The sequence below is a fragment of the Sceloporus undulatus genome, chromosome 11, assembly GCF_019175285.1.
Source record: "Sceloporus undulatus isolate JIND9_A2432 ecotype Alabama chromosome 11, SceUnd_v1.1, whole genome shotgun sequence".
NCBI classification, from domain to species: domain Eukaryota; kingdom Metazoa; phylum Chordata; class Lepidosauria; order Squamata; family Phrynosomatidae; genus Sceloporus; species Sceloporus undulatus.
In genome coordinates this window covers 9827744-9853232 of record NC_056532.1, presented here as the reverse complement: position 1 = coordinate 9853232, position 25489 = coordinate 9827744, and the positions used below count along the sequence as shown (strand labels likewise).

General features: G+C 45.5%; 1 protein-coding gene and 2 long non-coding RNA genes across 5 annotated transcripts in view; 1 reads left to right on the top strand and 2 right to left on the bottom strand.

Annotated features, from left to right (window-relative positions):
- LOC121917124 overlaps positions 1–13742 on the bottom strand; it is a 24659-nt gene extending 10917 nt beyond the window's left edge. The window contains exons 1-3 of the long non-coding RNA XR_006100961.1: positions 13614–13742; positions 11418–11967; positions 5688–5781 (exon numbers count right to left, since the gene is read on the bottom strand). This is a non-coding gene — a long non-coding RNA (uncharacterized LOC121917124). The remainder of the gene's footprint in view (positions 1–5687; positions 5782–11417; positions 11968–13613) is intronic.
- The window catches only part of RPH3AL (rabphilin 3A like (without C2 domains)), a 34974-nt gene extending 17100 nt beyond the window's left edge, over positions 1–17874 (top strand). For all 3 annotated transcript variants that reach the window (XM_042442835.1, XM_042442836.1, XM_042442837.1), the window contains 4 exons: positions 4216–4396; positions 9328–9441; positions 11701–11883; positions 16328–17874. In XM_042442835.1, coding sequence (XP_042298769.1) covers positions 4216–4396; positions 9328–9441; positions 11701–11883; positions 16328–16362 — 513 coding nt within the window. In that variant the 3' untranslated portion in view covers positions 16363–17874. The remainder of the gene's footprint in view (positions 1–4215; positions 4397–9327; positions 9442–11700; positions 11884–16327) is intronic.
- LOC121917125 overlaps positions 14005–25489 on the bottom strand; it is a 51534-nt gene continuing 40049 nt past the window's right edge. The window contains exon 7 of the long non-coding RNA XR_006100962.1: positions 14005–14093. This is a non-coding gene — a long non-coding RNA (uncharacterized LOC121917125). The remainder of the gene's footprint in view (positions 14094–25489) is intronic.

The following is a 25489-nucleotide window of genomic DNA, read 5'->3' as shown; positions in this document are numbered from 1 at the left end:
CTCTGTGCCGTCTTCTTTTGCTGCTTATATTCTGGTTTGCATCCCAATCCCTGTTAACAATTATTGCTCACCTATCTTTCCTCTCAAGAGCTTTTGGTCAGCTTTTACTCTGCCCATTTTATCTTCACAACAATCATAGTTTTTAATGGGTTTTTGGGGGGTATGTGGCCATGTTCTAGAAGAGTTTATTCCTGACGTTTCGCCAGCATCTTGGCTGGCATCTTTAGAGAATGCCGGCATAAGCTATTATATACCCAACTCTCTTCCATGCCAGCATTCTCTGAAGATGCCGGTGAAACGTCAGAAGTAAACTCTTCTAGAACATGGCCACATAGCCCGAAAAATCCACAAAAACTATGGATGCTAGCGATGAAAGCTCTCGACTTCACATTCACAACAATCTTCTGAGGTAGTACAGGTGGCCACCGAACGCATCCGAGGAAGTCGACTGAAGTCCACGAAAGCTCCTGCTGCCAACTTCTTTCTTTTAGTTGAGTATCAAAGGTGCTACAAGGTCTCTCTCCATACTGGTTCTGCAAACTAACACAGCTATATCTTGAATTAGATGGTGAAGTTGGAAATGCATGGGTGAGGTTCAAACAGAGATCTTTTTTTAAAACTATAACTCCCAGTATCCCCACAATCAATGGCTGTGGGTGACTGTAGGATTCTGGGAGGTGTAATTAAAAAAGAAAGGAAGGAAGGAAGGAAGGAAGGACAGGTTGCTTACCTGTAACTGTATTTCTTTGAGTGGTCACCTGCAAATACACAGGTGCGCAGTTATAACCCATTTGTGTGATTCGCAGAGACCACAAAGAAGAAAGGACTTTCCCAAACTCTGGATTATTGTTGGTTCAGAAATGCAACTTTGGAGACTTTGTAAAGATTTCCTCTGCCTCGGAAGTCACGGGTGTTGGAGCCGAGAGAGCCCCGTCCAAAGAAAGTAATTGCCCAGCAATCCCTGTGCATAATGAAACGGACCGAGGCGCTCATTTAATTTCCCCGCTTGTCTCATTTATCCTGCCGCTGTCAAGCTTTCGGGGAGGCAGAGGCCGGTGGAAATGAGCGCGTGGGCAGAATACCTTACGGCGCAATCAATAACCGCATGGGCCGCGGATAAAAAATGGACTACAGTGCGCATGGCACCTGTTGGCAAGTTGGTATCGACAGTTCTGCGCACCCCGCTGTGGGTTTGAGGTGCACCTTGCCATCTTGCCAGGCAAGTGGGAAGATCTGGGGTTTGCGGACCCTGAGCTGAGCGGCCGGAGACTTTCTGAGAACGACAGAGCTAGTAGAGACCCCAAAAGGCGATCCAGTCCAACCCCATTCTGCCATGCAGGAATACACCATCATAGAATCATAGAGTTGGAAGAGACCCCAAGGGCCATCCAGTCCAACTCCCTGCCATGCAGAAACTCTCAATCAAAGCAGGAACTCTCAATCAAAACACTCCTGACAGATGGCCATCCAACCTCCAAAGAAGGAGACTCCACCGCACTCCAAGGTAGCCTTCTCCACTGTCAGATCCCATTCTCGCCCTCAGCTTCTCCTCTGCAATTCACATCCTTGTGTTTAGAGCTTGCCTTTGGTCTGGTGTTTGAGCTATCATCATCTCCAAACCCTCTATGGTGACTCTAAGGCAACCCTATCATGGGGCTTTTGGACAAGATTTATTCAGAGGGGTTTGCCACGACCTTCCTCTAAGGCTGAGAGAGCGTGGAAGACTCGAAACACAGCACTTGGGGACCAATAAGTGTGGCAACCCAACTATACCTGTGCTTTTAGGGTCCGAACCTGAGGTCGAGGGAGGGCAAATGTGCCCTTGAGGCTGAAGAGAAAGACGAAAATGCTTCTGTCTGAAATATTTCTGAAGTTTCCATTTTGTTTTCCTTTGTCAGCGCTTCAACATATCTCATTTAGTTCATTATCAGCATTGTCAGCGGGGCCAAACCAAATTGGTATATATATACATGTAGTTTTGTTTTCACTACGTTTGTCCAAGCTTCATTCTCTCTCTTCCGCCGGGGCGTGTGTGTGTGTGTGTGTGTGTGTGTGTGTGTGTGTGTAATGTTTTTAATAAGCACACCCTTCATCAGGCTCTTGCTATTAAAATCTAAATGGGAACGCACGGCGTGTTCTGGCCCATTATCGCTCTTGCCGGGTTTGGAGGATGCTGAGCGTCTTTATCCATGTTCCCTTCCTGCCTTAAAACCATCTTGCTCAGCTTGAGCCTCTCTCTCTCTTAGGCTGAATTTCTAAGAGGCATCTGCTTGATGTCTTCTTGTTATTGCCGTGCTAATATTGTGCTTCTTTGGCCCTCTGTGCATGTTAGGAGACTGGTCAGGCCTCTGAATCTTCAAATATCTCTTCATTTGGCTGCTATTGTTGGTGGGTGCCCTTCTTTGCTTATGTCTGGGGTCCCAGGCATAGGAGGCACAGAAGACCCACCACTGCTGCCATCTTGGGTCTCGTGGCAGGGACTGAGGATGCGCTGGCATGAGGGTCCCATTGGGTAGAGATCTAGGAAAAGCGCACCCGTCTGTCATGGATAGATACGCCTCTGATTTTTGCTTCTGCAAACACTTCCCCACATCCCTTTGGAAGCGTGGGCACAACCACTGTAGCCTTAAAAGAGAGAGCTTTTGTTCCGAACTTGGAAATGTTACCTTTGGGGAACGCGTCGGATTGCCAGAGCTCAAAGTTTGGGCCGAAGTCTCCAGATTTCATGGGTCATTTCAATGGAGGACGCTCCATACTACCCAGCTTCGGTTGAAGAAGAAGGCTAGGAAGGGGTAGGGCAGCTATGAAAGAATTAGAAAAGATCCCGAAGAGCAAAGATATGCAACAGAGCACTATAGTCCGAACTGTCCAGGCAACTGTATTCCCCATCACTATGTATAGATGTGAAAGCTGGACGGTCAAGGAAGCAAACAGAAAGAAAATCAATGCATTTGAGATGTGGTGCTGGAGAAGAGTGCTTAGGGTACCATGGACAGCCAAGAAGACAAATGGATGGGTCCTTGAACAGATCAAACCAGAACTCTCCTTGGAATCCAAGATGATCCAACTGAGGCATATAATGAGAAGGCATGGGTCCCTGGAGAAAACAATAATGTTAGCAAAGGTAGAGAGTAGGAGAAGGAGGGGAAGACCACATGCCAGATGGATGGATTCAGTCAAAGGAACCACAAGCATGAGTTTGTAGGATCTGAGTAGAGCAGCGAAGAATAGTCTTGGAGGTATCTCATCCACATGAGTCGGAATTGACTCAAGAGCATCTAACAATAACAAAAATTCTCGGCAAGGGGAAGGCGCGGCATGCAAATCTCTAGTTCAAGTAGTAGAACACGATCCTGATACAACATGCTGTGCTTAATCGATCCGTTGCTGCAACTTGCAAGTACACTTGGATGTGGTTTTTTTGGTGTCCATGCTTAGTCAACTTCATGCTTCTCCTCCGGCTGTTATGGTTCCAGGGCTCACCTTCTGCTAAGAGTCTGTGGCATGCTGCCTTTGAACATGGAGGATCATTTGCCTGAACACTGAACACTGTGTCACTGACCCTGATCCATACCGTTTCACAAAAAAGCGAGAACACACAGTGCCAAGCAACATAGGTTTTGCATGAGGGAGAACGCACAAGCTGGGAGCGGCTGCAGTGGTTTGCTTTTGCCTGAGCCTACTGGACAGGGCAGGGCTTTGCACTCTCCTCTCTGGCTCTGTCCTGTGCAAAATTTGCACTTAGAAGTCACTTTGCAGCAATTGAAGAAAGCTAAGGACAAAGGGGGAAGCTGGGAGGAAGAGCGAGAAACTGGGACATTTTAAAAGGTGATGAAAAATTGGGTCCAAAGAGGATTAATCCTGGTAAATCTGGACAGTTGGAGGGTATGCTGACCATTAGCATAGCTAGCAGAGATTCAAAATGATGTGATAAAAATGAATCGGTTGTCCGATATTTGCTTTAATGTTTTCAAAATGTCTGTGACATTGGTTTCTAGTGATTCATGGGTCTCACCCTTTTAATCCATTACTGCCTGATTTTAGTAATTTAAGATGCTTTTTTTTAAATCGGAGGATTCAACAGACCTAAAGAGATAAATCATTTATTTATTTCTGAATCTGAAATTCGCTGGCCGGAGCATTTTTTAAAACAGCAGTAAAACGTTTTTAGTGGCTATTGACCTCCTTTCTTTTATATTTATTGATTGGATTCAGGTTTGGAAGCGATCTGGCGCCTGGTTTTACAAAGGTCTCCCTAAGTACATCTTGCCTTTGAAAAATAGCTGTGGCAGCAAAGCCGGAGAGCTACATCCGAGGCCTCGCCATCCGGAGATGCCCACATTGGAGGTCAAGGGCGTCTCGACAAACCGTACTTATACCTGGGCAAGGGGCAAAGGTGAGTTACCAGCCTAGATGGGATGGCAGGTATGACTTCTCTGGCATTTCATTTTAATTTTATAGAAACGTACATTAATTCTAAAACAGCGATGCCCTTATTGGGCCAGCCAAAATGCCGAAAATACACACCGCAAGCTTCATCAGGTGTTAAAAGCCATACAGGATCTTGTGCATTTTGGTTGGCTCCTTGAAGCCATCACTGTTTTGTGGATTTTGGATGTTATTGCACTTTGCTATACGGCCAACGCAGCCACACTTTGGATATGTTTCCATTAATTGTGTAAGGATCCTCTTGTCTCCAAACCTTTCTTTCAGGGACGAAGTAGATTTCATTCATTGTATGTGACTAACACCCATTACAGATCTAATAAAAGAATATATACATACAAGTATATATGTAGATGAAACCCACTGAGTGACCTTAGGCAAGTCACATATTCTCAGCCTTATGGAAAGGCAGTGGCAAACTTCTTCTGAACAAATCTTGCCAAGAAAATCCAATGATAGCCTTAGGGTTGCCATAAGTCAGAAATGACATGAGGGCACACAACAACAACAACAACAACAACAACAAACATATGTGGAAGAGCCAGTGTAATGTAGTGGTTTGATCATAGGACTACAACTTTGGAGATTGGGGTTCAATTCAGCCATGCAAATCCACTACTTGGTGACTTTGGGTGAGTTACACACTCTCAGCCCTAGAAGAACTCATGATAGGTTCACCTTAGGATTGCCATAAGTCCAAAATAACATGAAGGCGCACAACAAGAACAACAAACCTAAACGGAAAAAGACAAATTAACAAGCGTGCTGCTCATTCCACCGCAACAGCTTTCAGAGAGATGGCACAAATACGTTTAGTAACCTCAGCAAATGAGGCTGTTTTATATGTGACTTATGGGTCACAGTTTGACAACAGACAGCGTATTTTCACCTTTGAAAGGGAGCCAAAATCTGCCCCAGAAATTTCTTTCCAAGAAATTTAAGACTCAACATCTGTGACGCGGGAGAGGTAGAGGATGTTGCACATTATTTACTTCATCGCCATTTATATGGAAGTCACTCCCAGGGCTCTCTTCCTGGGATTTTAATATATTTGGCAAGCAAGTAAATAATGTGAAATATTCTCTCCTTTTTTCACATCGCAGATGTTGAGCCTTACATTTCTTGGAATGCTTCTCTCTCTGCCGTCCAAACATGATGCTGGCATAGTTTGGAAACTTAATCCAGTCGATGCAGTTCTCAGAGGTGCGAAGGTAAGCGTTCTGTAAACATTGAGCTCTTACCTGGTTTGTTTCCGAAGCGAAAAATTGGAAGGTTGAATTAGGGCTCCATCTTGATTATTATCCATCTTCACTCCTCCAGGTATAATAAAAATGCCTGTTGAAAAGGATTTAGATGTTAATAAGTCTTGACACAGCTTAGAAGTCTTTCTTCTACTGTTTGCACAAATGCAACTTAGGGAGATGACCCTCTGACATATCTAAAGCCCTGTTGTAATACAGAAGGGATGTCTTCTGAGCCTTTGCTTTAACAGATACTGTTAGCAATTGGAGGGGGGGGGGACTGAGATACGGCCTCAACAGGGCATCATCCCATTAACGGGAACTGGAATCAAATCTTGAATTCTGGAGTTATAGGCCTGTTACAGACTGCCAAAATAAAGCTGCTTCGGGTCTCTTTGGAGGTATTGCTGTTAAATGATGCATGCACCCTAGAATCTGGAAGCTGCACCAAAGCTGCACTCCAGTGCTTAGGAATGGGTGTGGTTTGGTGCGCCCTCGGACTCTAGGACCCATGCATCGTTAATTAGCATGCCTACAAGAGACCCCAAGCAGCTTTATTTTGGCAGTCTGTAACAGGTCATAGTCTACAAAAATCTAATTTCCCCAAACTGCGCTTTTGAGTGGAAGCAGGCAAGCCTCTTGCAGAGAAGAGATGGGCAGCCTCCATCAAAAGACAGGTTACTGGGAAGAAAAACTTGTTTCTCCTCTAACACCCATGGAGACGTGTGAGCAGAATGTCCTTCTCTTCGGAGTTTCATCCCGGTTTATCCTGGGTCTATTCACATTGGTTATTCACACAGCCGATAATCCGTACCTTTTAGGAAAACTTTTAGATGGTGAAAATAATCCCGGTGGAATTGTTGTTGAGCGGAGGCCTTTCGAATGCATCCGACTAAGTCTTTTTGGATGCCAAAAATATCCGCTTAACCTGGGATAATCGATCCGGGTTCTGCCCCGAGTTTTCCTAAAGGAATCGCATTGTCGGCTGCGTGAACAACCGATGCAAACAGACCCAGAATAAATTAGGATAAAACTTTGCATGCCTTTCACATATTTCAAATACATCCTCATCGTCAAATCCATCTTTATTCAAAGTGCTGACACATGCGAGCAACAAAACTTGCACTGTTTTTAAAAAACAGTGTGAACGACAAAACTAGAAAGAGTGAGTTATAGTATTCACTACAAAACAGCAACGTCTGGATGACCCCTTAGCTGTCATGGATAGGAAAGAGATACAGCCAGACCAAAGAATCATCCAGAGGCACAATGGCCTTTCTAGGTTCCCTGGATCGTTTGCAAAAACGCTATCTCCTCCTTGAGCGAGCGGCACACGCTTCTGCCAATGTGCCATCCTTTGGCATATAATTTGGGAGTTAACCTTGGCTGTCAGCTGATTAAAAAGACACCAGCAAATTAAGTCTCGCTTGGAGATGTTCTGGACCTGAGCCCCAGCTTGCAAATAGATCCTGGCCACTTCATGCGGACTTCAGCTTTGACTCCGAGTGGGGATGGAGTGCGGACAGCTGGATGCGTCCGTCCTTTGGCACCGAGCCTTTTCACTATCAGGGGCCTCCTCTTTCTCTTTTGGAGTCTGATCTCCCGCATCAAACAGCTGCCAAGGAAATTAGATTCCCCCCCCCCCCCCCCCCCTTTGCCCTCCACATGGGGTTTAAATAGCAGAAGTGGTTGCACGCTTTCCCTCCTCCCCGCGTACACTTTTTACTGTAAAGTGGGAACAATTTACCAATTCAAATAGCACCCTTCGATTTGTGTCAGCTAAATTGAAGCTTGTTCATTTTATCCCTCTCCCTCTCTCGTTCTCTCTGGTTCGGTTTGCAGAAACAGCAGAAAGCTGCGGGGGCAGCGGGGTGGCAACGTTTAATGAAGTCTCCGTTTGGCACAAGACCGCTTTTTTTTATGGTCCCCTTGCAAAACGGAAGATAAAAATAAATGACCAGCAGCTAACCGGAGTCGTTGGACACGTCCTTGGTTAAAATGTGCCACCTGAGTTTTCCAATTCTTCTTCTTCTTCTTCTTCTTCTTCTTCTTCTTCTTATTATTATTATTATTATTATTATTATTATTATATTTATATTCTGCTCTTTCCCCACAGCTGGGACTCAGAGCGGCTACGAAAATGCTGGCCCTATAGTCATTGGGTTGGGAGGAGAGATTATTTCTCCTTAAACTTAGAAAAGTTACCTTTTTAGGGGGGAATACTTGTGGCTGGTGTTTTCCATGTTAGTGGGGGCAAGGAATCCACTCTGGGTTTGAGTCTGAACTTCAAATCATAGAGCTAGACGAGACCTCAAAGGCCATCCACTCCAACCCTGCACCATGCAGTTGTTGAAGGTGCTAAAAGTACAGCAAGGATAGATTTCGGCATCTTCGATGGGTCTTTTAACGTTCTCAGACCCCGAGGAGGCTCTTCATCTTACTGTCGTAAGAGTTGCCCTTGCATTTTGCATTACAACTCCCAGAATCCCTTATCAGAGCAACCAGTGGCCATGGTGCTTTTGGGATGGTGGGAGTCGTAGTCCAAAATGTATCTCTCCTGTCTCAAATTCCTCAAGAAATAGTGGAAACTGATGGGACTCCAGGGTTTGCACATTTTAACTTCTATAATAAGATTATTGCTTCTGAGCGCTGCTTGAAAAGGGATTTTCTGCAGCCGACTCACAGCCCAGTTGCTGATCGAGGCAGATTTGTGTGAGAGAAGGCATATGATTGATTGATTGATTGACTGATCAAGATGTAGTGATTCCAGATGTTTTGGACTTCAGCTCCCAGAATTCCTGACAGTTGGTCAACTGGCTAAGGCTTCTGGGAGTTAAAGTCCAAAACACCAGGAGGGCCAAAGTCTGGGAACCCACTGAGTAGAGTATTTATACCCTGCCTTTCAGCCAAAAAGGCTCCCAGAGCAGTTTACAAATGGTTCATTTGACATTATCCATTTAGTAGCTAATTTTCCATAATGAAGTCGAAGACTTTCATGGCCGGCATCCATAGTTTTTTGTGGGTTTTTGGGGCTCTGCAGCCATGTTCTAGAAGAGTTTACTCCTGACGTTTCGCCAGCATCTCTCCGAAGACGCCAGCCACAGATGCTGGCGAAACGTCAGGAATAAACTCTTCTAGAACATGGCCACAGAGCCTGAAAAACCCATAAAAACCTGTCAGTATTGGGACTATGGCTGACATAGGTGCCTGACAAAAACCGAAAGGGATCTTAACAAGAGTGTCATCCAGCTCTGGCTTTTGGATTCCCCCCGCCCTCCTTTCATAGACCTTTCCGAATTTGTATTTGAATCATAAAATCCTAAAGTTCAGCCCCCTGCCAGGGCAGGAACCCAAAGCTTAAGGCATCCGGGTGGACATATAAGCACAGTTTATAAACCGCTAATGGAGGAGAATTGCCCATCACTTGAGGTCACCTGTTCCATAGTGGAACAGCCTGTTCCATCCGAAGGTTCTTCCTAATATGTTGCTTGAATTTATAGGGGGAGGGAGGGGAGATGTCAGTTTTTCAAAAATGAATCCTGGCATTTCATTTGGTTCCACCTGGCTGCCCTGTTCCCTTGGAAGATCAGATTCATCCTCCCATCTCTCCCTCTCCTGTCTTCTGCTTCTGCTTCCGCAGTGGTCTCCAGCGACAGCGAGAGTGACTCAGAGTTCAGCTCCTCAAGCCTGGATGACCGGTCCCTGTCCGCTCGGCCGAAAGGGTTCAAGATCAGGAAACACCAAATGGAGTCAAGTAAGAAAAACACCTATGTGTGTGTACTAGTGTGGCGCAATGGTTTGAGCATCAGATTATGACTCTGGAGACCAGGATCCGATTCCAAACTCGGCTATGAAACCTGCTGGGTGATCCTGGGCATGTCATGCTCTCTCAGCCTCCGGGGAAGGCGATGGCAAGCCTCCTCAGAACAAATCTTGCCTAGAAAACCCATGATAGGGTCGCCATAAGTCAGTAACGAAAACAACTTGAAGGCACACAACAGCAACAACAAGCATGCATTTGCAGAGGAGGACAGTTTAATGTCAAAGGGCAAGAAATCCAGATTGTGGCCCTGAGCATGGGTACCAGCATTTTGTTTGTAAAGGGGGAGATAGGAAGTGGCAAGAGGCTCCCAATGTGTTCAAAGCCTGTCCGATTGCAACGGTTTATGTGCTCCTATGTGTTGTGCGTGTGTGTTTTCATATAAACACCTAGATGCTACAAAAATAATGCTTTAAGGCAGCTTTCTCCAACCTACAGTGCTCTGAATGTGCTAGACAACATTTCCCATCGTCCTCTGCTAGCATGGCCCTCGGCTGGGGATCTTACTTTGGAAAGTTACTTTTATAAAAACAACTCATTATATAGATAATGATCCCCCCTCTGCTGCAAAATAGTCACAGTTATAAACCAAGACCATGTTGCAGCACCACATAGGTATAAGCATTGCCTAGCAAGTGGTTGTCTTTTCACAGAGGTTGAGCAAATGGGATGCCTAGTTTTTTGATAAACAAACATGGCCTTCTTTCTTGCTTTAAATTTATGGGCGAGGAGCAAAGTAAATCCTTAAAACGCACACACCAGTACAACTATTAGCAAAGACTGAATGCATTATTGTATACAGTCAATTGTCATATGCGTATTTAACCAAAACATTTTTTATTTGTCTGAGAAAAGAAAATAGAGAGGGTGCCTGTTTAACCAAACTAATAGTGAAATCATATGCCTTCTTTATTACCTTTTCAAACACAATTCCTGTTCATTTTAGTGAGATTTACTACGAGCGAAGCAGGAATAAGCCCGCGGCCTTAAAGGATTTAATTTTTCTTTTAAGACTCTCTTTTTACTCTGTCATATTTTCCTTACAACTCCCGGTACATTTGTAATATATTTATATTGCGGCCCGATTTTAATCTATTGCCTTCTTTTGACATTGACAGATGGTTGTTCTAAGGCTTTCCGAATGCTAGGCCCTGGGTGATAGATGATTTCACATCATTTGGGGGCAATGGATTGGCTTTTTATTTTATTGACAAGATAGACTCTTGCAGGCAGTTGTCTCAGGATGGATGGGCTTGCAGCATTGGCACACAGTGGTGCAGAATGGCATTATCGGCTGTCGATGTTGTATAATGTTTTGCTTATTTCGTTTTTTAAAAACAATTCCCCTTTTTGTACATCGTACCTGAAGCCCCAGTTGCACGAAATGTGCTGGAAATGTGAAATAAAATGATGGGAGGAAACCAGAGGCATAACTCAGTGGCACAGCTGTAAGATCCTGGGTTCAATACCAGGCATCTCCTGCAAACATTCCCTTCAATTGTCCTTGGGAAAAGGTCAGATATATTAGCCAAATAAATTAGAAAGAGAGAGAAAGAAAGAATACATTTGCTGCAAATTGATAAAACAGAGCCCCAAATCCAATTGCTAGAGACCCAACAGTTTGTTCTTGTGCACCTTCAAGTTGTTTCTGACTCATGGCAACCCCAAGGTGAACCTATCCTGGGGTTTTCTTGGCAAGATTTGTACAGAGGAGGTTTGCCATTGCCTTCCCCTGAGGCTGAGAGCATGTGACTTGGCCAGGGTCACCCATTGGCTTTATGTGGCCGAAGCGAGATTCAAACCCTGGTCTCCTAGTTCAACGCTCAAACCACTATGCCATGCTGGCTCTCAGGGACCCTAGTAGATTAAAACAATTTAAATCAACTAAATATTCATAAGTATACTCTCACCATGTTCTTGTTGGATTGGTGAATCCAGCTGGGAATCGTGTGACCACTCAAAGGTTGCTGCACTCCAGTTCCCATCTTTTCTCACCACTGGCAGAGCTGGCTAGAGCTGCTGGAAGTTGTAGTTCAATAGCGCTGATGGGCTGCATCCTCTCCTAGCTGATGCCTTCTTCCTCTTTGGCCATCTGGACTGCACTCTGATGTTGTTTGGCCATATAAGTCCTGTTATTCATCTGTAAAATGGCTGATGGAGTCATGATGTTTTGTTCCTTTGCCTTCTCCATAGTCTCCAGCAGCGAAGCCGCCCGTATTCCCAGCAAGAGCACCAGTCACACCTTGGGGAGCATTTTGTCGGAGAGCCAGAGCAGCCTGGGCAGTGAGCGAGGAGGTGGGCTGAGCGCTACGGAGAGCTGCCACAGCGACCTGCCAGCCGAGGACGAGGACAGTGATGCCCACCGCAGCGTTGCTGGTGAGTTTGTACGCCTGCTGAAGAAGCCCAAGATGCCACCCAGGTCTCTTTTTAGTCCTAATGCACAGCACGGCCTGGAACAGACTAATAGGATATAGGCATACCTCAGTTAACAAAGTAGATACAAACTTGGAGTGCAACAGGCTGAGTCTCCCTTGTCTGAAATGCTTGGGACCAGAAGTGTTTTGCATTTTGGAATTACACTTGTCCCTATATATTCGCTAGAATTAGGGGCACAAGACCTCCATGAATATGGAAAAAACGCAAATAACAAAAACACAATCTTTTTACCTAAGAGGACACACCTCTCTAGGAATCCTCCGGTGCAACTCTGTGGTCAACGTCCAACAGACACTGACCATAGAGTTGCGCTGGAGGAGCTACAAAGGCCTAGTAGAGTATTCTCTCTAAGAATCAATAGGTCTTTCGGTGCAACTTTTAGTTAAAGTTGACCACAGAGTTGCACTGGAAGACCTAGATATTCCTAGAGAGAAGATATTAATCAAAGCCGCAAATATGGAGGGATTATGTTTTTTGGATATTGGAGTACACTTGCCCCTCCATATTTACTGACATTACAGACATAAGACCCCTGTGAAAGTGAAAAATATAGAAAAAGTACTTTTTTAACCTAAGAGAACCCATCTCTAGGGACTTCTAGGTCCTCCAGCAGAACTCAGTAGTCAATATCTGTCAGAATTTGACCATAGAATCATGTTGCGGGATACTGAGGTGATCCAAGATGGCGGCAGCCAGATAAGACGCCGCTTTTAGAGCTCAATTTTTTAATTTCTATAAGGTTTTATCAGCTTGTTTTAATCTTAAACAGCTGGGTTGCTAATTAGGACCTACTAATGCTTAGGGAAGTGTTTTCTCTAGGAATCTTTAGGTCCTCCAGCGCAACTCTATGATCCACTTCCAGCAGGATTTCTCTGGAGGACCTAGGAATTCCTAGAGAGAACATATTAATCAAATCAATGAATAGTCAAAAGTCAATAGTCAGGGAAGTGTCTAACCATTTGTAAGCCGCTCTGATAGCCTATTGGCTGAAGAGCTGGGTATAAATAAATAAATAAATAAATATTATTATTAAATAATAATGTGGAGGGCCAAGTGTATTTGCATATAGAAAATGAGATGCCCTGCCCAATGGTTGAATCGCAACCCAAGAGAAGTTCCCAAAACTGGAATTTACTCTTTGACTAAGTTAAAAAGTACATGGATTTTTTTATCCATGGATTCAAGCATCCACAGCTTGAAAATATTCAAAAGTGTATCAGTTCCAAAAAACAAACCTTTATTTTGCCACTTCGTGTAAGAAACACCATTTTTCTAAGCCGTTGTATTTATTGGGGCTTGAGCATCCATGGATTTTGGTGTCTTGGAACCAAACCCCAGCGGATAGCAAGGACACACTGTAAACTGAAAAACATCTGCCCTCATTTTAAAGCCACCCTTGAATTTTAGGAATTAACCAATCCTTCTTTTCTTAATTCTCGCTAAGCCTTGCAACAAGGACTAGAAATTAGCTTTTTAAAACAATAGCAACAATGCGCACCCAAACTGTGCTCTGCGTGGCATTCGTCTTCCACATGTTGCTATGCAATTTGTGGCACCTCTGTATCCTGGTATTTTACCTTTTAGAAAACATTCCCAGCTATTTCCCCCCATGCAAAAAGAAATCTTTCTTTGCCACGCTCTCGCGATTCTTATCGCCCAAGATAACTTACCTCTAAAGCGTTTTATGGCGCCTGTTTTCAACCAGCAGCCAAGCTAGCAATCCATAACTCCCCGCTTCATTATGGTTCTTAGTGAGATTTTAATGATTCCCGCAAAGGGATGGGAACATCCAATTTCTCCGTCTGAAAAAAGGATCCCCAGGGACCCAGTAGCTCAGAAAGTTGCAAAATTAAAACAAAAAATGAAGCTTTTAGGAGAGAAGCCAATAATCAGAACCCATACTGCTTTTTTTTAATTACCTTCTTTAACGTTCCAATATGCCCTGCCTCGTTTGATCATCGCTCACACGGTTTGCAAACGGCGTTGTGTTCGGCGGTTCTTTTCCGTAGCGTCCGACGTCGAGGACGGAAATAAAGGAAACCTTTTGAAACTCTTGGGTTGCCCGCTAGTAAATGATGCCTCCTTAATGGCTGCTGATATCTTCAGATTTTGTAAACTGTAGGATCTGAAGCTCTGTTGATGGAAGGTACCTGAAGGAAGAAAGACAAAAGGATGTATCTGGGAATGTGGTGCGTAGTGGTTTGTGCATTGGACTAAGACTCTGGAGAACAGGGTTCAAATCCTGGCTCCACCATGGAAACTTATTGGGCGACCTTGGTCATTTTCCAGCGATGGAGGGAGGGAATCCTCAATTGGGTTAGTTCCCTCCTCTCGCTCCAATAGGCAGGGACTAGGAAGTTGCAGGTGATGCCAAGGAGGGAACGCCCCTGACCTTCCAGTCTTGTTCCTGCCTCGCTCCAGATAGGTTGTTCTTCCTCTTTCTCTCCTTCTCCATCTTAACAAACAAACAACAATAATAAACTCCCTCTGAAGACACTTGCCAAGGAAACTCCATAATAGGTTTGCCTTAGGGTCGACGTAAGTCAGAAACGGCTTGAAGGCACACAATGACAACGTTGATCTCAGATCCAGCAGGGCATATATAGCAAAATATGTGTGAAAACACAAGAAATACACTCACTCGGCCCTTACAAGCAGCCTTACAAGATCCAGAACCCTTTACTACCCCCAAATATCCCTGTTATCCTGTGCAGTCCCTCTCCAAATGGTAACAAGAAGAAACCTATTGGGAGGAATCGAATGCTACGGCTGATGCTGGGAATGGTCAGAAAATATCCCAAAGAACAGAACCATCATTTGGGTATTTAAAAGAAAAACTACAGCAACAAACAAGACATTTATCCCATCTGGATAATAATAGGGATATTTGGGGGGAGTAAATGTGTTTTCACACATTTGGAGGGCTTTCTGCATAGTTTTGGGGGGTAAACATTGCATGAGAACTATGCCATTTTGAAAAAAAAATCGAGTTATGGGCTTTGGGGGACTAAGAGAGTCTTCAGGGACCACAAAAATGGGATCACATAAGCTATAGAGCACACTTTGTGCATGGTTGCTTTACACCTATTTGGAAGAGCCAAGAGTGTCATTACTAGGATTGGCATCACCAACTCATAATGTGGCCATTGACCACCTCCCATACCATGCCATACAGAATCCTTAATAATGTTTTGCATACTAATGTTATAGGATATATTAATACAGTATACAGTCAGACCCAACTTGACAACCTTATCAAAGGCGAAGCCTTTACCTTTTTATAGAAGAACGCCATAGCCTATTTCTGCCAAATGGTAGATGTCTGGGGAGCACTGGTGCCACCCACCCTTTATAAGTAAGGTTGTTGCTTTGCCATGCTTTATGACTGACGCTGTGTGTATGAATCAGGGTCATCCTGGTGGGAGATTCAGGATAGACATAAGGAAGAACTTTCTCACCCAACATGTCCATAGAACTGTGCAATGTGCTCCCAAGAGATGGTTGCTGGGTGCCAAGGGATGGACACTTTGTGCCAAGAGATGGGCACTAGGTGCCAAGAGGTGGGCACTGGCTTGTTTAAAAAGGGGGGGATTAAAGAAGCACATGTCTCCCCGATGCACCCACGCAAGCATGCACATAGCCCTGCCTATACAATTCCAGGACTCATTTGTTCCCACACAGAGGCTGTAGACGGAAGTAGAAAGACACCCTGTTGGCTTTGAAACTCAGTTGCAAAAAATCTGCTTTTCTGCCAGCAGAGGTGCGAAGTGAAGGGAAGGAAAGCGGCTAATATTAAAAACGATCCCCCTACAATACGTTCCCAGCTAATACAGAAAGGTGACAAGTGACAATCTGGAAAGGTTGGATCCAGGGAGGGAAGAAGACTTATAGCATTGGAGAGTGACTGGCAACCCGAATGATTGTGCTTTTGGCTGCAGATAGGCAGCCCAGAGAGACAGTGTGGTGGATTGGTGAGAGTGTCGGTCTGGGACTGGGAAGATTTGGGTTCCAGTCCACATGGAGCCTCATACAGCATGGTGCCAAGGTTTGAGCGTTGGTTTATGACTCTGGAAACCAGGGTTTGAATCCCAGCTTGGCCATGTAAACCCACTGGATTACCTTGAGCAAGTGATACTCTCTTGGCCTCAGAGGATGGCAATGGCAAGCCCCCTCGGAAGAAACTTGCCAAGAAAACCCCATGGTAGGTTCTCCTGAGGGGTCCCCATAAGTCGGAAAGGACCTGAAGGCATGTAACAACAACCTCATGGAGCCACGAGTCTCGTGAGGTGGCTTTAGGGTTGCCATAGGTAGGAAACACCCTTGAAGGCACACAGCAACGGCAACACCGTTTTTAACCTATTTGGTTTTTTTTCCTTTCAAACAGGGAAAAGACGTCTCCGGACAAGCCACCGGTGCTGACGGGAACCAGAATTTGGGGTTTTTACGATGTGTGCCATTTTCTCACCAACTCATTGCATGGACCTCGACTCAAAGACTTTGGAGGAGATGCCAGCACACATCATGGCCTTAAAAGAGCCACCCTTGCCAGGGCGGAGATGAAGACATCACCACGGATTCCCCTTTATTTTTGCATCTTGCTTGCTTTGCCACCAGACCAAAGAATTCAAGCTGCTGTGGATTGGGGGCTGGCAGAAGTATGAGTGGTATTATAGGGATGAAAGAATCAAGGAACCAGTGACTGTGATGTGGCCAACTTGTTTCCAACAAGGCCACTTGTTCTCTACCATTTTGCTCTGAGCAAACCTGGGTGATGCTGGAGATTCCTGGAACCATTGCGTACACCTTGAGGCGTTCAAGTCGACCTTGGTCTTTAACACGAATTGTGTGCACTGAGAAGAAAAGAAAAGCCATGCTGTTACCTTTCGGTGCGGTCCTGGGAAGAGTGTTGTCATTCGAGAGGAGCAGTAATGCCTGCAGCATGCATCCTTGGTTTGTACGATTGCTAGGATATTGTAATAAGAGGTGTACCCTCCTTATGTGAGATGCCACAAATAGGCATCTCAGGAGCAGATCTGTCCGACTAACCACCTTTAAGCTGAGCAACTTTGAGGTCGGTGGAGGAAAAACTATGGTTATACACACGAAACTCGCCTGGTGTCACTCTCTGCATCCCACGCCCAGCCAATGTGAACCTTCTCCACCGACAGGGTTGGAAACTGGAAGCCCCGGTGCCAAATCTTGCCCACTTCCCAAAGAATTCCAGTCTGCTGTTCCTACGTCAAGCCAGAATGATGCTGGGGAACAAACCATTGGACAGGCTTAGTGGTGATCCATTTTTGGGGTCAGGTGAAGGAAAGAAAGACAACTATTATCCCTACTCCTACTCCTCCAAGCAACTCTCCTAAACAAAGAAATGGCGGAGTAGGATTATCATACAATCGTCACGATGCCATCTTTGAGGCGGGAGAGTGGGATGACGCTTTTCAGGGAAATTGCCCTCTCCGACTCTACAGACGTCTCTGTTATTTTCTAAGCGCTCTTTTCCACTACACAATTCTAGTGCTACTGTTCGCTTTTAATTGCTGCGGATTCATCCTCTGGAATCCTGGGATTTACAGTTTAGGAAGGAGTGTTTTGACTTCTTGGCCAGAGCGCTCCAGTACAAATCCTAGGGTTTTGTAGGATCCAGGCATGGCAATTAAAGTGGGATCATGGTGCTATACTTACATAGGATGAGAAGGTCCCTAGTCTCCCTATGTTACAAAGAGCGTGTTGTGTTATGTTATGTGAGAGGCTGGCTGTATGTTTAATTTATTGTGTCGCTTGTTGTGTAGTCTTGCTGTCTTAGTACCTTCTCATGGAAGGCCTCTTGCTTGTGATCTCTTACCCCTCAGTGGACCGTGTTGTTTTTTTTCCATGTGCAGCTCTGGGAATAATAACGATAATAAAAAACCTTGCACACTTTCCTTCTCACAATGAATTCAGCCACCTCTGGTGGCAGTGTGTGCATTTGTGTTTGTGTCGTACACTTGCCTGATAGAGTGGCTGAGGATGTCTGTTCATTTATGATAAGAACTGATCAGCGCATGCACATTTCTTTGCATTTGTGATGGGGGGGAAATTGATGCTCAAAAACGTACAGTGTGGGGAAAACCAAAAATGAACCCATTTGTCCATTCCGATCCGGGGCTTTGAGTGATTTAGGGGTCCAGCTTTATATCCTTGTGTATTTCAGTATGTTTGTTGGGTTGCATTAGGGTTACTGTTTCTTCTTTGTTTTCATCACCAAAAAGCTGAATGAGTTACAGAGGGAAAAGACCATCTTTGCCAACGGAAGGTCCTGCTTCAAGGGAAGAATAACTTTCCTGCAGCTAAAAATGTAACTTACTTGAGATGTTGGCCTCCAATTTCTTTTTGACCACTGGTCTTTCATTTTCCTGTCGATGTGCTTTTTATTACGATTTTTTCCTCCGCCCTTCTCTCCCTCTTTTCTTTCCATTCCTGTTGAAAACCGTCCAGGATAATTCGGCACTTAATTGTAGCTGCGGAGTTGTCGTTCTTGGCCTTTGCCTTGTTGTCGTTCATTGCGCCTGACAACGAAAGGGAGACCATTCAAATGAATAAAATCAGCCTATTGTTCTGAAAAAGGGGAAGAGAACCTCGCACGGCTCTATATATAGCTGTACCTTTTTATTTCGTGCGTTCACTTCTCAAGGCTTTTAATACCTGGAGTCTTTTTTAATTTTTAATTAATTATTTTTTTTGCAGTCGCAATGGATGTTGTTGTGGTTTCTCTTTCTTCCACCTCTGTGCACAAAGAGCTCCCCTGGTTCTGCTGGAACGCAGCAGTTGGGAAATGTGGTGGAGTAGGAGAAAGTATTTCCCATGTTCTTCTCCTGCCCCAATATAGGGGTTTAGCCTGAGAAAGAGGCTTGATAGCCCTGTTTAAATGTTTGAAGGGAAGTCATATCAAGGATGGAGCAAGCTTGTTTTCTGCTGCTCCAGAGAACAGGATCAGGAGCAATGGATGAAAGCGACAGGGAAAGAGATTCCAGATCAACATTAGGAGGAACTTCCTGATAGTAAGAGCTGTTCCACAGTGAAATATACTATTTTGGAGACTGGTGGAGTCTTCTTCTTTGGAGGTCTTTAAACAGAGTCTGGATGGCCATCTGTCAGGGATGCTTTGATTGAGAGTTCCTGCATGGCAGAATAGGGTTGGACTGGATGATCCTTGGGGTCTCTTCCAGCTCTATCATTCTATGATGGTGTCTTGGAGCTCTCTCGTTCGGAGGTTTGCCACAAGTCGAAGTTGTTGTTAAACGCCTTCGCGTCGATCTCGACCCATGGCGACCCTGCGGATGAGACATCTGCAAGACCCCCTGTCCTTCGCTCCTCTGCCCAACTCCTGCAAACTCATACTCATGATCTCTTTAATAGAGTCCATCCGTCTCACATGCGGCCTTCCTCTCTTTCTACTTCCCTCCACCTTTCCTGGCATTATTGTTTTTTTCCAATCAGCCCTCCCTTCTCATGATGTGTCCAAAGTACGACAGCCTACGTTTTGTCATCCTGGCTTCCAGGCTTGATTTGCTCTGGGACCCATTTAGTCTTTTTGGCTGTCAGTGGGATCCTAAGCATGCTTCTCGAGCACCACATCCCAAATGCATTGATTTTCTTCCTGTTATCTTTCTTAACCATCCAGCTCTCACATCCATACATTGTAATGGGGAATTCAATGGCGTGCAGGAGTCTAACTTTTGTTAGTTCTTTTCTAGTGTTCTAGTTCTCTGAAAGATGCCCTCCCCATTCGTAATCTTTTTCTGGTTTCCTCATTTGACCGTGAATAGGAAAGCAACAATCTGTCATGCAAAAACTGAACCTGGGACCATGGAGGCAGAGGGCAAGCAAGCAAGCAGGAATGACCGAAATGCCTCTGGAGAGGAAAGGACGCCTAGTAGGAACCGCAATGACAGAGAGGGAAATCTATCACGACAACCATCCGGCGTAAACCAAGCTGTGCGGGGTGACTAAACAAATTGTCATTAGGACAGAGTGCGGCGGCTAAATAGCGAGGGGACGATTGACAAAAGAACGGGCCATTTGAATAAGGCAAACTGACAAAGCTGCTAATAAAGCCGTTGGAAAGGGAAGGGAACGGATGACTTTTGTTGACAGGCCTTGCACTGCCGTATCTTTGTGAATAAGGTTTTCGGAGCGTATTGGCTCGCGCCGGCTGAAGTAGAGCATCCGTTTGCCACTTCTCTGAATGGCGTTATCCACGGGTTTCTCTGTTTTATTTCATCTATTTAAAATGTTCCAAACATTTTCCCTGGCTCGCTCCTGTCCCAACTCTGTACTTTGTTTCAGAGTGGCCATTTTGCATGGACACTACGGTTGCCCGATTCTTAGTAAGACGGGAATCCTTCCTCGTGTCTTTGCGTGCCAATGTTACTCCTAAACTGTAATTTCCCATCTATCGCTGAACGCCACGGTGACTGCTGTGATGCCGACAACTCTCAATGTTAAAATGGTACCTCTGAATGACAATGTGGCTAGAAGGGAAAATTTGGTACCTTGGGACTTTTTCATTCTCTTCCTATTGAATCTTGCCCCACTCACACCATCTTTCCAGCATTTGAAAGGGACACAACAAACACCACAAAGCAAATGTTTCTGGAGTTATGGTGTCACCTGGTGCGGTGTGCAGCCCCTAGTGACGCCTCTGGCTCCTGGCATTGTGTCAGTGTGTGTGTGTGTGTGTGCTTTTGTGTATGAGAGACAGAGAAAGACAAAGATTTCTAACCTTGTTATTGTGCAGCTCAGGCCTTGAGTTGCTCAAGGCTTCCAGTAATATTGTGTGTGTGTGTGTGTGTGTTTGAATTATGGCCGTTCTCTCGGCAACGTTTAATTTTTCCTAAGCTGCCTACCAAGCAGCAGGGTTAGAATTGCTTTTTTGAAATACATGTGAGAAAACAGTAAGGCAGCCCTGACAGTGTCCTGCCTTAAGAAGGGTGGCAGGAGCCGAGCAACCCGTCACAAGGCGCTCTGCTGGGTAATCTCTCCAAATGACAGCTTACCACTGAGTGATGCATTGCAATTAGATGGAATTAACCTAATAAGGGCTGACGAAGCCCAGGACTGCCTCCCCCGCCCGCCCACTTTGCCCTCTGCGCCGCACTTGGCCTGGCGTTGCCACGGAGTTGGGAAAAGCCAGCCAAGGGAGGCTTGTTCGGACTTCCAATGATCCATCTGTGTGGCAAGACAGCGTACTAGTTAAAGAGCATCAGGCTTGGATTTGGGAAGATCTGGGTTCAAGTGCCCATCACTGAGCCAGGATGAAGCCCCTGGTGCCCATGGATCTGACACACAATCCTTCTGAGCCTGATCTACCCGACAGGGTTGTTGTGAGGAAGAGAACAGAGTTTTGAGTCTCTCTTATAGCAATAGCATTTACATTTCTATACCGCTTCATACTGAACTACTGTAAGCAGACTCTAAGCAGTTTACAATGTGTACGCCAATTGCCCCCAACAAGCCAGGGACTCATTTTACCGACCACCAAAAGGCTGAGTCGACCTCGGAGCCCCTCAGGATCGAACTCACAATGTTGTGGCCGCAGGACCGGCATTTAACCACTGTGCCACCAGGACTCCAAAATGCTTGGGACCAGAAGTGTTTTGGGGTTTTGGAATACCTGCATTGGCACATATGGGCATGGTGAGATATCTCAAAGAAGGGATCCAAGCCCCAAACTTCATTTATGTTCCGTACAATTGAACCTGGCACTTTGGCGTGCAAAGCGGGAGCTCTACCACTGAGCCATGGCTCTTCTTTGGTTCTGGTGTCCCTCCAACTCAAAAATGATGATCTCCGCCTGTCCAGGATGGCAGGTAAGCATGACAGCTAAGGCTCTGGTTTCCTTTTTATTAGTAGCCCTAATTGACAGTGGGCATGTCAAGGCACAGCGGAAAAGAGGTGCCAGGAACCGGAGGATAGTTTGCGCATGAAACAATCTTCGCCCCCCTTTCTTTCCCCATTAATCAGCTTCCATTTTCACTTGGCAGCTCGCTCATCCCACACCGCTTTGGCGAGGAGTGAGAATTTTCATGAGAAAGCCCTTGGGTCACCGTGACACCAGAAGACAAACACAACCATCGTAATTCTTGGGAGAGAAGGTGGAGGCAACCGGCAAGGCAGTGCCGAGATTGATTCGGAGCGTGCTTTTGCTCAATGCGGAATCTTAATCTAGGGGGTTATCCAGATGGTGAGAATAATCCCGGTGGAATCTGGTTTGAATCTTTGTGGCTCACATGCATTTCGAATGCATCCGGTTAGGTTTCTTTTGCCAAAACTCCCCACGTAACCCAGGATAATTGACATCAGGTCTTCCCCGGAGGGGTCATTTGCACATACACATATATATTAGTGTGACTTTGTGAATAACCTCACTCACACATTCTGAGTTTGTTGCGCATTCTATGGAACTGCATCTATGTGCATCTCCACGAATTCTGTGAATGCTCATATATGCTGGCATTCGCATAAAGATGGAGTCGATGATGCAAATGTAATCAAAGCACGTTCCAGGCATGCAGAGTTTTATCCTGGTTTATCCCGGCTCTATCTGCACCAGTTATTCAAACAGCCAAGAATGGGAATGGGGTAGTGGTTTGAGTGTTGGGCAACAGCCCAGGAGTGCAGGTTTCAATTCCCTGATCAGCCATGGAAGCCCACTGGGTAATATTGGGTTAGTCACATACTCTCAGCCCCAGAAAACTCCACGATAGGGTTGCCAAAAGTCGGAAACAGCTTGAGAGTTCCTGCATGGCAGGGGGTTGGACTGGATGGCCCTTGTGGTCTCTTCCAACTCTATGATTCTATGAAGGCACGCAACAACAGTGGACAATGGTTAACATCCCACCATGAAGCTAATAATAAGGACTCCAGTACCCATCTGTTTGGAGGCAGAGGTCCCACTCACTATAACAACACAGCTGAGGAAGTAGATTCAACTCTACGAAAGCTTCTGCAACAAGATCTTTGGCTCAGTTAGGGCCCAAACAGACAGGACAAAATAAAACAGCGTTGGATCACTTTGGAGGTATGCCGTTTAAATGACACACGCATCGTAAGAGGCCAGAAGCTGTGCCAAAGCTGTGTTCCAGTCCTTGGGACTGGAGCATGACTTTGGCACTGCTTCTGGCCTCTTAGGACACATGCAGCATTTAAACAGCATACCTCCAAAGTGACCCGAAGCAGCTTTATTTTGGCTGGCCTGTCCAGGCCCTTAGTCTCAAAGGTGCTACAAGATCCCTTTGTGTCACATGCTACCCGATTTGAGTTGCGTGTCGCAGATGGAGGGATGAAGTGTGCGACAGCGCCCTAGACCCATAGAAGTTTTCCAACCCTGTCCTAAAGCTTTTGCCAACTGTGTTACAAGTTCATGAAGAGCAGCAGGGAAGTGGGTAGACATTAGGTATATGCTTCATGAACTGGAGCTGGGAACCAAAGAATTAAAGCTTTTGACTTTCAGAACCAGATGGAGCTCATAATCCTTCTTCCATTCCCAGACTCCATTTGTGGTTGCATACCTTCCAGCTCTCCTGACTTGACAGGGGCAATCCAGATTAATCTTACCAGCTGCCTAGAAATACATTTTCTCTCCCTTGCCACCCCTTAAAATAGGGAGACCTCCTTGCAACGCTTGCTTTCCAAGCCCTGCTTTTCTGCTGTCGAGGCTTCTTCTTTGGAAGTCTTTAAAGAGAGGTTGGATGGATATGTTTCAAGAGTGTTCTAGTTGTCCAATCCATTGTATGCCAGTGGGTTGGACTAGATGACCTTTGAGATCCCTTCCAACTCTTCTGTGCTTCTATTATGTGACGGCTCATTGACGCAGCATGTGTCAGAAGTAATGGATGTGAGTCACAATTCTATTCTGTTTGGCTCACACAAGTAAGAGAGATAGAGAGAGAAAGATAAAATATAGGTGGAAGCTGGAATGGATCTATAAAACAGCAGGTAAAAATTATTATTAAAGCATATGAGGCTCTTCCCTAAGAGGGAGGAATAAGATATTCTGAAGATGGATTTGATGGAGATGTATAAAATCATGACCTGTGGAGAAGGATGGGTATTTCTTTTGCCTCCTTTGTCCTATCATAATTCCAAGGCTATGGACTCAGATTGGGAATAAGTTTAGGATGGACAAATTGAAGCCATTCCCCACCTAATACAATTGATAACAATTCAGGAGAAGGAAAATTGGGCAGATCTTTCAAAGAGAAAGAAAGCAGCCAAACAGGTAGCAGGGGAAAGAGAGAAAAAAATCTTTCTAGATTTGTCTTGATCTAATGGAGAAAGCCAGGGTGGTGTAGTGGTTTGAGCATTGGGCTATGACCCTGGTGACCAGGTTTCAAATCCCAACTTGGGCAAGTCGCACACTCTCAGCCTCAGAGGATGGCGATGGCAATCCGCCCTCTGCGAAAATGGGGCAAGAAAACCCGATGATAGGTTTGCCTTCGGATTGCCATAAGTCCAAAATGACTTGAAGGCACCTAACAAACTCAGGAATGCCTAGAAGGCACCCAACACCAACAGAGTCCAAAATGACTTGAAGGCACCCAACAAACTCAGGAATGCCTAGAAGGCACCCAACACCAACAGAGTCCAAAATGACTTGAAGGCACGCAACAAACCCAGGAATGACTAGGAGGCACCCAACAACACCAACAAACTCCAAAATGCCTTGAAGTCACCCAGCAAAGCCAGGAATGACTAGGAGGCACCCAATATCAACAAACTCCAAAATGCCTTAAAAGCACCCAACACCAACAACAAAGTCAACAAGTACTTGAAAACACCCAACAACACCAACAAGCTCCAAAATGCCTTGAAGGCTCCCAGCCAAGTCAGGAATGCCCAGAAGGAACCCACCACCATCAATAGAGTCCACAAGGACCTGAAGGCACTCACCACTGACAAAGTCAGCAAGGACTTGAGGGCACCCAACACCAACAAAGTCCAACAGGACTTGAAGGCACCCAACACTGACAATGTCAGCAATGACTTGAGGGTACCCAACAACTCCAACAAGCTCCAAAATGCCTTGAAGGCACCCAACAAAGTCAGGAATGCCAAGAGGGCAGCCAACACCATCAATAGTCAGAAGGACCTGAAGGCACCCACCACTGACAGTCAGGAATGCCTAGAGGGCACCCAACACCAACAAAATCCAAAATGCCTTGAAGGCACCCAACAAAGTCAGGAATGCCTGGAGGGCACCCAACACCACCAACAGAGTCCACAAGGACTTGAAAGCACCCACCATTGACAACGTCAGGAATGCCTAGAGGGCACCCAACTCCATCAATAGTCAGAAGGACCTGAAGGCACCCACCACTGACAGTCAGGAATGCCTAGAGGGCACCCAACACCAACAAAATCCAAAATGCCTTGAAGGCACCCAACAAAGTCAGGAATGCCTGGAGGGCACCCAACACCACCAACAGAGTCCACAAGGACTTGAAGGCACCCAACACTCACAAACTCAGGAATGACTTGAGGGCACCCAAGTCCAAAACGA